At 36.0% G+C, this 10900-nt stretch overlaps 1 protein-coding gene across 1 annotated transcript; it reads left to right on the top strand.

Moving 5' to 3' along the window:
- Nucleotides 1–201: 201 nt before the first annotated feature.
- LOC149735656 (uncharacterized) lies at nucleotides 202–7998 on the top strand. Its single transcript, XM_089878498.1, has 11 exons — nucleotides 202–357; nucleotides 428–510; nucleotides 1799–1976; nucleotides 2436–2477; nucleotides 3070–3206; nucleotides 3697–3794; nucleotides 4000–4087; nucleotides 4443–4574; nucleotides 6066–6140; nucleotides 7426–7503; nucleotides 7734–7998. Exons 1-11 carry the CDS (start codon nucleotides 321–323, stop codon nucleotides 7779–7781), a joined length of 996 nt encoding a protein of 331 aa, XP_089734624.1. The 5' UTR covers nucleotides 202–320; the 3' UTR covers nucleotides 7782–7998.
- The last annotated feature ends 2902 nt before the right edge of the window (nucleotides 7999–10900 follow it).

Genomic DNA, 10900 nt, shown 5'->3' with positions numbered 1-10900 from the left:
GAAATGTTATTTCTATAGCACGTATACAGAATGGCAATAGACCACGTGGGTAAAAGACAAAACGTGCTTCAGTTCGTTTAGTAAAGCGTGGTAAGGTATGAGGGTAACACGTTTTTGTATGGAGTTTTTATTTCATGTAAATTCAATGCAATATAACGCTAACAAAACTTGTACAGATTAATGTTACGTTAGTTTGCTTAAAGTTGAATACAGTATCGTTTTAAAAATCGTAAATTTCGATGTAAACAATTTCTACCTTTTGCTTTTTAGCTTTAAATAGACTTCATAATAAAATTCGTATTTTTCTAAATTCATATAACATGGATCTTCCAGACACAAGCAAGGAGTATTTCTGGTGTAAGTATTTTGTCTTTTCTTTTTTTAAATCTTAAACATGCTTTGTTAATTTTTAAATTTTATTGCATAGGCGCAAAGTTGGACAAGAAAACCAAAGTCAACCAATGGGAAGGCAGAGATGATGGTATGATGGAACAACTTGTATTAAAAAGAGTAAGTTGATATTGGCCAACGCATTTAAACTATTGTATTTACATGGGACTATACAAAGAAGACGGAAAAAATTTTCCGCTAGAGGCGGTAATTATTTAAATTAAAAAATACGAAAAAACGAACAAAACAGCACTACAAAGTGTTAATAAGTGTAAAACAAATTAATTAAATAATAAAAATACCTTTCCAAATGCATAAAACACTAGTAAGAACATATTTCCCACATTAGGTCGTTTATATACGCTCTTTCGTTATGTCTAGTGTCGTCGAGTCTGTGGTGTAGCGGTTTGCGTGCGGTCGTAAACTCTCTTTGTTTCATTTTTACCGGGTTCGAGTCCCGCACAGTGGAATACTTTTTTTATCTTTTTTTTTCAAGTTTTTTCTGTTTGACGAGTTTGGGGTTAGGAGTTGGGGGTTAGGGGTTAGGGGTTAGGGGTTAGAGGTTAGGGGGTTATATCTTATGTGTATAAACCGTGAAACTAACTGCTCCCCATAAAATAGAGAAACGAATTTGTCATCGCCTCCTAGCGGAAAATTTTTTCCGTCTTCTTTGTATAGCTCCATGTATTGTATTTATAGGGAATACTCTGTAAGCAATAAGCCCATAATAAGATATAAGCCATTATTGTGATTTGCCAATTCACCAACATTATATAACAGGTTAAAGGAAAAAATGTTCATGACATTCTGTAAAATCTGTGCATACTTTGCATTTAGAATCTATAAAAATTAAAAAGATAATTTGATAACCCTTAACCAAATAGCTGCATAATGGGAAGAACAAGAAGACTCATAGGGCACAATCTAATATAAATATAATATATTTACACTTACATATAATTTATCAAGGCATGTATAGGGATGCACATTACAGAATTTCAAATCCATGAGATTCGAATCCTTTTGTATTCGAATCAATTACGGGATTCGGTATTCTGTTTAATGACGTCATCACACGTCACCTCACATACTATATTAACAATTTTTAAAACTTATTAATTTTGAAAAAAAAAATTTTTGTGTTTGTGGGACTTTCGAGAGTAAACGTCGTAACGTCTTTTCATAGCTTGCTATACGTTTCGTGACGCAAAAACTACCCAATGGTACAATTTTTGATCATTCTACAGCTCATGATCCAACAAGGCTGCTATGAAAGAGTCAATAAGCTGACTTTTGTGGGTAAAATTCATTTTCCTGTAAATATAAAAAGATTCGAAATTCTAGATTCGAAATAAAGTATTCTAGGATATCCTAGAATACCTAATTATTCTGTAATGTGCATCCCTAGGCATGCATTGCACCCGGGGCAAAGGAAGGCGAAAGAAACTTGGTTGAAGTTACTTCGTTCAACCACAAGCAAGAGAAAGTTGAAGCTTGTATCTGTTCGTTACGAAGTGGGTCACAAGAAGATGTGGCTCTTGCTGATCTTACTATATTCCCACCAGCAATATTTAAACTGATTCAAGGTTTGTTGAAAGTTTATTAAGATAACTAAATCTTTTGAAATGGTTGTGAGGACACTTCTGTTGTGCTAGATTACCAGTCTTGCAAAATATGGCATTTCCTGACGTGAACACACGTGTGTAAGAGCGTTATTTTTCATGTGCGTACGTCCTATTAAATAAAAACCAGCGTTCAAAGCATGTACATTTCCAAATCACATTTGGAAATCCCAATGAATTTGATTCAGATTTGGTTCATTGTTTAATTAATTGGTGTGCATTGGACAAATTAATTGGCGTGCATAACCAAACGTTTGTCGCCCATGTAACTGCCATACTCTGCAGTCTGGTAGAATAAAGTGTAACTTGTAAAGTAAAAGTTCAAAGCTTGCTGAAACAGTTAAACACATAAAATCTTTTGCTACTTGCGATGCTAATTTTCGAATGAATATTGTACTAAATGCGTTTTGTATCATTTTTCAGGAAATGGACCAATTCATATTGTTGGAAACCACATGATGATGGGTAAATAATAAATATAAATATATATATATTAACCTTAACAATAAACATAACATACATACAAATGTAGTGCAGTTCCTTTCAAACGAAAACATGTCAAAACAATTTCGAGCATACTTTTGGTATTATTTTTGTTAATAATTACATAAGAAGTGTAATCTCCTACCATATAACAATTGTGCTGTCTTAAAAATTCTATTTCTACTAACAGTCACATATATGTTGATAATGTTGTAATAAGTCGTTTGGAGGTAGTAAGCATATCCATACATGCATCTGTAGTTCCTTGGTGTGCCACGCTATAGGTTCACATACTCCACACCTAAATAAAATAGAATCTACCTTTCTTATCAACATAACATACCAACATAGACATTAGACAGATTATAATAGTTATTGTATTTTTAAATCACATACTTCCTAATCGTATTTTAAACAGGAAGAGTTCCAGGGCTGCAGTTATGTTATTCTGTAAATATTCTTTATTTACTACTAAATGAGACAAGAAAAAGAATGAATGATCAATCTTACACCCTGCTGTATAAAATTTTTATTAAAAATGTTGGTTTTAAAAAATTTGAAAATTTTGAATCAGATGACAACGATGAAGATTCTGAACAGGATCAGGATTATTTCTCTGAGGAGGAAGGATCGGAACTCTCAGCGGAGGACAGTGATGTGGAAGAAGAACAAAAACCAAAAGGAAAAGTTGCCGCAGTCACGAATGGGAAGGTAGGAAACTTTTAAGTAATATTTCATGAGTGTAATGTAGGGGTTATTACATATTACTTCCATGTTTTGGGCATTTTACACGGTAGAGATACAGTTGTAAACATTTTTTTTGTAAACATTTTATTAAATGTGTTTTTTTTTCATTACATAAAATGTTTTTTTTTGTAAACATTTTATTTCTTAGAGTGATAAAAAAGTATTTTTTGATTGATATTAAAATGGAAATCAAATTTTTTGATTGATTTGAAAAAAGCACCAAGGGTAAATTATAAATTTAATAAAATTATGGATAAAAAAAAGCAAAAAAAAACTTTTTTTATCTACAATTTAATCAAATTCTTTACCCTTAAGTGTAGTATTAGGGCAGTTCTATTTACTGTTGTGGAAAAACTCACAATAACCTGCAGTAAATCCAAGTAATAGCCATTGAAATTGTAGGTGTTATAAAGTTAAGCATAAAATGAATTGACTCCCTCTTAATGGTTGACAGGATAAGAAAAAAGAAGCAACAAAAGCCGAGGCGAAAAAAGATGTGAAAAAAGTTGAAGTTGAGGAAGACGATGATGAAGAGATGGAGGATGAAGATGAGTGAGTATATCTGGTATAGATATATGGAAATATAATAAAAGATTCACTTAAATATAAGGAAAATATTTCATTTAATTCATTTTGACATTTTTATATGCCTATGGTCGGAACTGGAAATTTTATGACTGACATGTTTCCACGATAAAATTTTATAAAAGTATTTTACAAACTTTTGTAAAATATTTTTATTTTTTCAAATTTTTAGTGATGATCTGATGGTAGAAGACGAAGATGATGAAGAGGACGAAGAAGAAGAAGAAGAAGAGGAAGTAAAACCTGTCCCTGCTTCTAAAGTAAGTCATCGACATTGTACATGATGCATTGATTGGTGGGGTGTTCTCTTAAAAAAAAAACAGAAAAAACGATTCAAATTTTATTCCAAACCTATTTTACCAAGTTTCAGTTACTATAATGTAATTCAAGCACAAAATGGGCACATTTAAGGCCCACGTCAAATCGATTGTAAAGTTTTACACTTATTGATTAAATTGGGTGAAACTTTCCATTTTTTAACTTGTAATGTAAACCTACCATTTTTAAACTTTAAACTTTTAAATCTTTATTTAAATAGGTAAGTCTGAAACTGCCCGAAAAATTAATTATTTTTGAATGATGCAACAATTCTTACAAATGTTTTTTTTCCTCCAGAAGCGCAAACTTGCACAAAAAGAAGGGAATGAAAACAAGAAACCAAATGAAGGTTCGCCTCAAAAGAAAAAGAAAAGTCCGGATTCCGAACCAAAAACTCCCCTGCAACAAAAAGAGAACAAAGCACCCCTGGTTCGTATATTTAATTGTTTTACCCAAAATTCTTAATTTAACACAATTTTTATTTTATTTCAATTGCAATTACATTAACAAAGTTCATATTTAATTAACAGTATTAGAGATAGAAATTTAACAGCAAAAAAATCTTATATTAACGTGATAAGAATGAAGTAAATAAAAAAACATTGGTTGAAAATGTCTGGTAATACTTATAAAAAGCAAATATTTAAATAAAACAGTTTACAATGTAATTAAGTAAAAAGTATGGAAAGACACATACCGTTTTTCAGGTGAAAACCAATACTTAAGGGGCTAAGGGCTAACTGCAAAGGTGAATTCGGCTGGTTTAGAAAAATCTAGTTTGCCAAATTTCGAAATCATTCATCCCCTAACTGGCGCTGTTGAGCTGGCGAGTCATTCGCGTAAATTTCGTAGCATTCAGTCGTTCATACACTTGAAAACCTACAACTGTGCTACTGTTAACATAAACATAGTCATAACAAACGCTTAACAAAGTTTACTCAAGTTATCCTAACATACGGTTTACCTAATCCTCCTTAAGTTACCTCAAAACGATTCGAGACAGCTCGCTCTGTAGGCCGTCATACACTCATGCGCGGCACGGAGCCACTTCGTGCTTGATGACTGGCAGCGCTAAGAAGCTCTGGGAATGTTTTTACCTCCTCAATCTAGTATGCAAATCTAAAATATTTCGGTCCTATAACACCCATTGTTTAAAAGCTCTCGAAATCGGATTCTCTTAAACATTTTACCCAATCCACTTCGTACATCAGATCACTAGACTTTGAAACAATGTCTGGGTTTGGCGGGCCTCATGCGAACCTGGCGTGGCAGCAAACCCGGGACAAAACTAATGACCCTCCACACCCATAACGCGGCTCTCTGTATTGTCGTCAAGCACATTATGACGTCAATTAGGGCTTAGAATCACTTTTCTCTATTGTTTTAGCAGCCACTCCAGATAAGCTATCGGTCGTAACTTAATCAAGTTATAATTTACATTTTTTAAATTCAAGTACTTCCAGCTGCCCACCCAATATACAGTAATATGGATTTTGAATGTCGGTAGTGCTTTAAAAGCAAATAGAATGCTGCAAAGTGCAAACTCGTGGTCGTAAATGCTTTTAACCAAATTTGTGCAATTTTTCACAGAAAAAAATAGCATTTTTCGACGAAACAAAAGTTGAAAAATTAGTGGCATACCAATACCATGCACATCTGGTTAGTTCGTCTTGCATTCCAAGCTACAGCCCTCTCGCATTCTCTAAGCCCAGAGCACACTCGTATAAATCGACCGCTAACCGCCACTTTTCTGGATACCTAGTCTTACCCCAATCGAGAGGTCTCTTAAGGCTGCTCTGAACAGATTCCTTTCCTGCTACCAACTTATCCATGCTCATTAACGCCTTGTGGGCGTGAATACTCATTTCCGCAATACCCTTACTTGCGTAGCACTTAAATCCTCTTTTTTTTTCTCCACAGAGTGCAAAGAAAACGCCAAAAACCCCAGCTAAAATATACGATACCGTCGACGAAGTAAAAGACGCGATCAAAAAGGTTTGAACTGCTTTTTAAATATATCGCACCCAACCAAAATCCCCATTGTCGTATTGTCTCTAAATATTGCATAATAGGCTAGCTCTAGCTTACATCCCAGGTCCCCTGCGTGCCGCGCTGTAAAAAGCTAAAGAGTATATATAGTAGGGTGGGGAAAGTTGGGACACCTTTTCACTCTATTTTCTCGTCCCTTTGGTAGTAAACAAAAACATCCAAAGGATTATCAAACCGTATCCTCACGACTCCTATAGACTGTTGTTATTGGTTTAAAACACGTTCAGGATATTTGGATAATATGTGATTAAGGTGTCCCGTCTTCCCCACCCTCTTATATGTCTCCAATACTAAATTACTAAAACTTACAAACAACTGAAATATTTAGCTTAAAATGTTCAAATTCCATCTGTTTTTGTCAAAACCGCAACAAATCTAGTTTTAAAAGATAACCAGATTAACCAGTTCATGATGTTTGTCAGCTGTTACGCATAAGCCGATCAGAAAATGTTAGATGCGTGTGCAATAACGCCCATATTATACTGTGTTATTACGGCGGTTACTTTTTAGTTGCCACAATCCGTCAAACTGATTATAGCAACTGAAAACAAGCCAAAGCAAAACTTAAATCTATGAATATAATGTCGTTTTGTTTAATAGTGAAATACAAATATGTAAAATTCACGTAGTCATTTACCCGCATATAAAAAAACGCCAAAAACTCGGTCTGTAAAAAATACCAGAACAGTTGTTTTAGAAATAATATGGCCTGGCAGTAGCAGTTTTTATGTAGATTGCAAACGGTCTGTGAATTCTGATGTTTTAATTAAATGATAAATAAATAAATGCAATTTACTTAATCCCGCGTGGCCGGAAAATGACCGTCGTTATAACACGGGTGTTCTGTTTCATACACCTCGTGCCAGCCTACGAGTTACCATGTATGTTACTTTGTTGGTGAATATTGTTTGAAGGATTTTTTATATACGTTTTAAATCTTAATGGAAGGCGTCAAAAATCTACCAACGAAATGCCATAAGCCTACACGTTACTGCATTACGAGCGAAAGTAGCAGAAAATAAAATCCTGTTGTTTGTATTACTTGATTCACCACATTCAGATTACAAAGTATATAAGTTCGATTTCTTAGAAGCTTTCTCTTGAGGTTTTGTTTCCAAACTTCTATGTTAACGCTTTGTCTTATCGTGCTACTAACACCGCATGTTGTTGTGTATAGAACTCTAATCAATGTTTTGTGCATTTTAATTTTCAATGCGTTGTTTTTCTGTAGTACCCTGGTGGAAAACCAAGAAAAGAAGACAAGTTTGGTAACTGGGTTAAATCTGCATTTAAAGTGAAAAATGACGAGGTATTTTGTTTTCTATATTTTACACACCAGAAAATATTTACCAGTGCATATATTGTAGTTGTTTGGGTAACTTACCCAACGCCAGCTATACCTTTATATTTGTTTTCGGCATTTATATGTTTACTAACGCGTACTAAACAATGTTAAAAACTGCTCTGCCCCTGTTTAAACTTGTTTTGATTGTTTACACTTCAGGGAAGTTCTCCGATTTTAACGTTTCTTTTTTGCAGTGGATTAAAGAGCTGTGGAAAGCCCACAAAAAGGAACTTGGCTTATAAACAGTCACAAGCGTCTCGAAACTCACTGCCCGCTTTTTACTTTTTAAACCAACATCGTGGCCACGATCTGTGTCGTCACCAATAATGTTAAAACAAATAATAATCAAAAACCTTTTCTCTCTCAATCGATGCGTTCATTTTTCAACTTCGTGCATTTCGTTTTTTTTAATTGGCGCCATCGTTTGCGACAATACACCACGTTCTGTTTAAATAACAACATGTAACCTTCGTTCTGTAGTCAGTTCTACTGTTATCTGCATAGATTTAAGCCACCTCGTGAGGTTGGCGGGTTTAATTAAAACAAACAGAGCTCTAGCAATCAGTGCAATCAAGACGTTTGTCGTAGGTTAAAATATTGCTGCTAAAGCCGCTTCTGATCAGATAAATTATGATAAAATCAAACCGCATTTGATAACATCTGCTCCTTATTGTTTTGCCGGTAAGTATGGACATAGACATTAAAAAATGTGGAATAAATATGAAAAACGCGGTATAATGATGGACTATAGGTATATGCCTGGTTTGAACCGAAAATGCCAAGGTCACAGATCTAAAGCTGTTGAACGCAAGGTGTTCAAGCGAAAATTTCTGTGAAACTGCTGTTTGGTATTTTTCCGATGCTAATTCGGTGCGTTGAGAGAACCCCATGGAATGCTGTAATATGCTAGCGTTTGTTGTTACAATAAACATACCTAAGTTTAAGCGTTATAAAAAGCTAGCAATACACCAAACGTACATGTACAGAAAAGTCGTGGTTTACCAATAATGAATAAGTTATGTGTATATATATAGCACCGGTATTCTATTCTTATCTCGCAACCTCAGTTTACTGGACTGAAAACAAATAGGGCTTGTCTCCCTTTGTTCTGAGTCTTGTCCACAACAAAGCGTCAGATCGCGCTGGTTTAATGATCTCGAATTTCAGATCATCAGTTTTCAGTTTCCCAAATATTCCAACTATCCAGTACCGCTAGCACAGGGTACACAAATAGGCTGTGTATCGGCTCTAGCGACTTGACCTCGTCGGTGTTTGTGCAAATTTATAATCCCGCCAGCCTAAACAGGGCAAGGGCCGCTGAGGCCGCATTGACATACAAGTACGCGGTGCTTGCAAAATGTCAGTCCGCAATTTCTCGCAAAAAAACGTGACAGCACTCTCGGGGTAGCGCATTGTTCCGGCGGCTCCTGCCTGCACGGCGTTTTCATGAAACACGCGGCTGTCTAATCTACGATCAACGGCCTTAGCCAAAACCGGATCGGTAAAAGTTAACACTGTTGCGAACTCAATACCTCGAAATTCTTGAGGTTACTGCGGTTACTCGGGCCGGATTATCCGTCAAAAATAAGCGAAGTCGGGTTCAGTTTACGTTTCTCCTAACTATTCCCAACTGAAAATGACAATTAAAAAAAGGATCATGATATTGTGATTAGCATGTCATCCAGCAACGAGCTGTGTATATGTAGGAGCATGTTTTCCGAAAGGATTACTATTAATTTTGAAGTTTGATTTCAGAAAATCGATTATGAGCAAACAAGCAATGTGCGGAAAAGATTCGTATTACCTTTTTACGAAGCAGTGTACCAGTTAAAACAGTAAATCAAATTCTGTTACTAAAGCAGTCGATGTTTAAACGGCTGGGTGTATCTCGCTTTCAAGAGTCGGCGTCGGTGTCCGGAAACCCCGCTTCTCCCAGAGGTAGTGTTGTGAAAAATGCCGGCCCAGCTATTCTCATTGTTTAGCCTCCGATAATGGGAAATACAACGCGTGTCTGAGATACCGCTTTCCCATTCCTCAAGTACGTTGTTCGCCTGCCTGCCGTCCATTGACTGCTGGTTAATTACATCAACTTGTTTTATAGGAAACGCTTATCGCACACAGAGAGCGTGACGCACAGAATCAGAGAGCACATGTAATATAAAGTTGTATGTAAACAAGGGAGTTTTAGTCCTTAGTGAGCGCCATACGATTGCGATCGGATGTTTATCAGCCTCGGCTAGTGCACAGTTTAAACGTTCTGATGTTAGTTGCCGAGCCCTCAGCAAGTATGTATACAGCTGTTTATTTGGGCCTCTGTAGTTCTAGTGTTAAGGAAGGCAGACTCGACTGCACGCTACAAGCGACAGCGCTTTTTCCATCAATCCAATCACATTTGTTGAGCCCCTTACGGGCACTTGAGGTGACGGCGCTAATTTCTAAGCAGTTTCGATTGTGTGGGCAGCTTGGCCACAGAGCAAAGCGCAGAAAACGCGGCGCTTCGCATTGCAGCAGCGCCGAACACTTTGCCAAGGTTGCAGTATATGAATACAGTAGCGCCGCGAAAGACGGAGAGTTTTTAAAGCACAATAAGCGTGCCTGCGGTCTGTACATACATACAGCAAAATTTTCGGCGTTGTGTAAAGTTGGTCGCGACAACAATAGCCCTCTCGGTGTTTGGTGCTTGAAGCGGCCCTACAACAGCCCGCTATCATAGGCCGGGAATTAGGGCAAGTGGCGGCTTAGCGAGAATTTAATTTTCCTTGTTAAGCAAAATCGTGTGAAGTGCTTCTGTCCCACGACTGTTCACTTCCTGCGACAACGTATAGTGAGATTGTACTTTTGTAGCCAAGATACCAATATCAATAATAATATTCAGCTTTGCCCGCTAGGTTGGAGTAAAGGGTAGATATTAGTTGAGAATATTTGCGTAATATGATTAAGCTCGTGTACCGGCTTGCTTTATATATTTTTGCTAAACAAACAAGTGTAGCGATTAAAATCACTCAGGTCTAAGCCAAGGGTAAAACCGGTCAATTCAGAGGTTTTAGAAACAGTTATTTTTTGCGGGTTTCACTAAACTTAGAATAAATACCCAAGAATATTATTATGGTTTATAATTTTTTTTTTAAGTTTTTTTTTTTAATATCCATTTTTTTGGTGATTGTGATTGATTTGTAATAAGATATTTTTAACTTCGATATTAATGTTTGCTTAAAATTACGAAATAGAGCCGTCTGCTGCGAAGGTTTGTAAAGTGAAACAATTAGTGGGCTACTGCAGTTCTACTTTCTGTACAAATATACGCTTTATCACGCTGTCACCTTGACAGACGTTATTGTAGGAAAGTTTTTGTGCTGAACAA

The sequence above is a fragment of the Ciona robusta genome, chromosome 5, assembly GCF_009617815.1.
Source record: "Ciona robusta chromosome 5, ASM961781v2".
Lineage (NCBI taxonomy): Eukaryota > Metazoa > Chordata > Ascidiacea > Phlebobranchia > Cionidae > Ciona > Ciona robusta.
The sequence above is the reverse complement of the archived record's forward strand: the minus strand, read 5'-3'. Positions and strand labels throughout refer to the sequence as shown.

Bases quoted from the DNA above. Each gene is read 5' to 3' on its own strand.
- LOC149735656 (XM_089878498.1), top strand. From the start codon at position 321: ATGGATCTTCCAGACACAAGCAAGGAGTATTTCTGGT. The intron at 1,977-2,435 runs GTTTGTTGAAAG...ATCATTTTTCAG, and splicing joins AATATTTAAACTGATTCAAG to GAAATGGACCAATTCATATT. The intron at 2,478-3,069 runs GTAAATAATAAA...ATTTTGAATCAG, and splicing joins TGGAAACCACATGATGATGG to ATGACAACGATGAAGATTCT.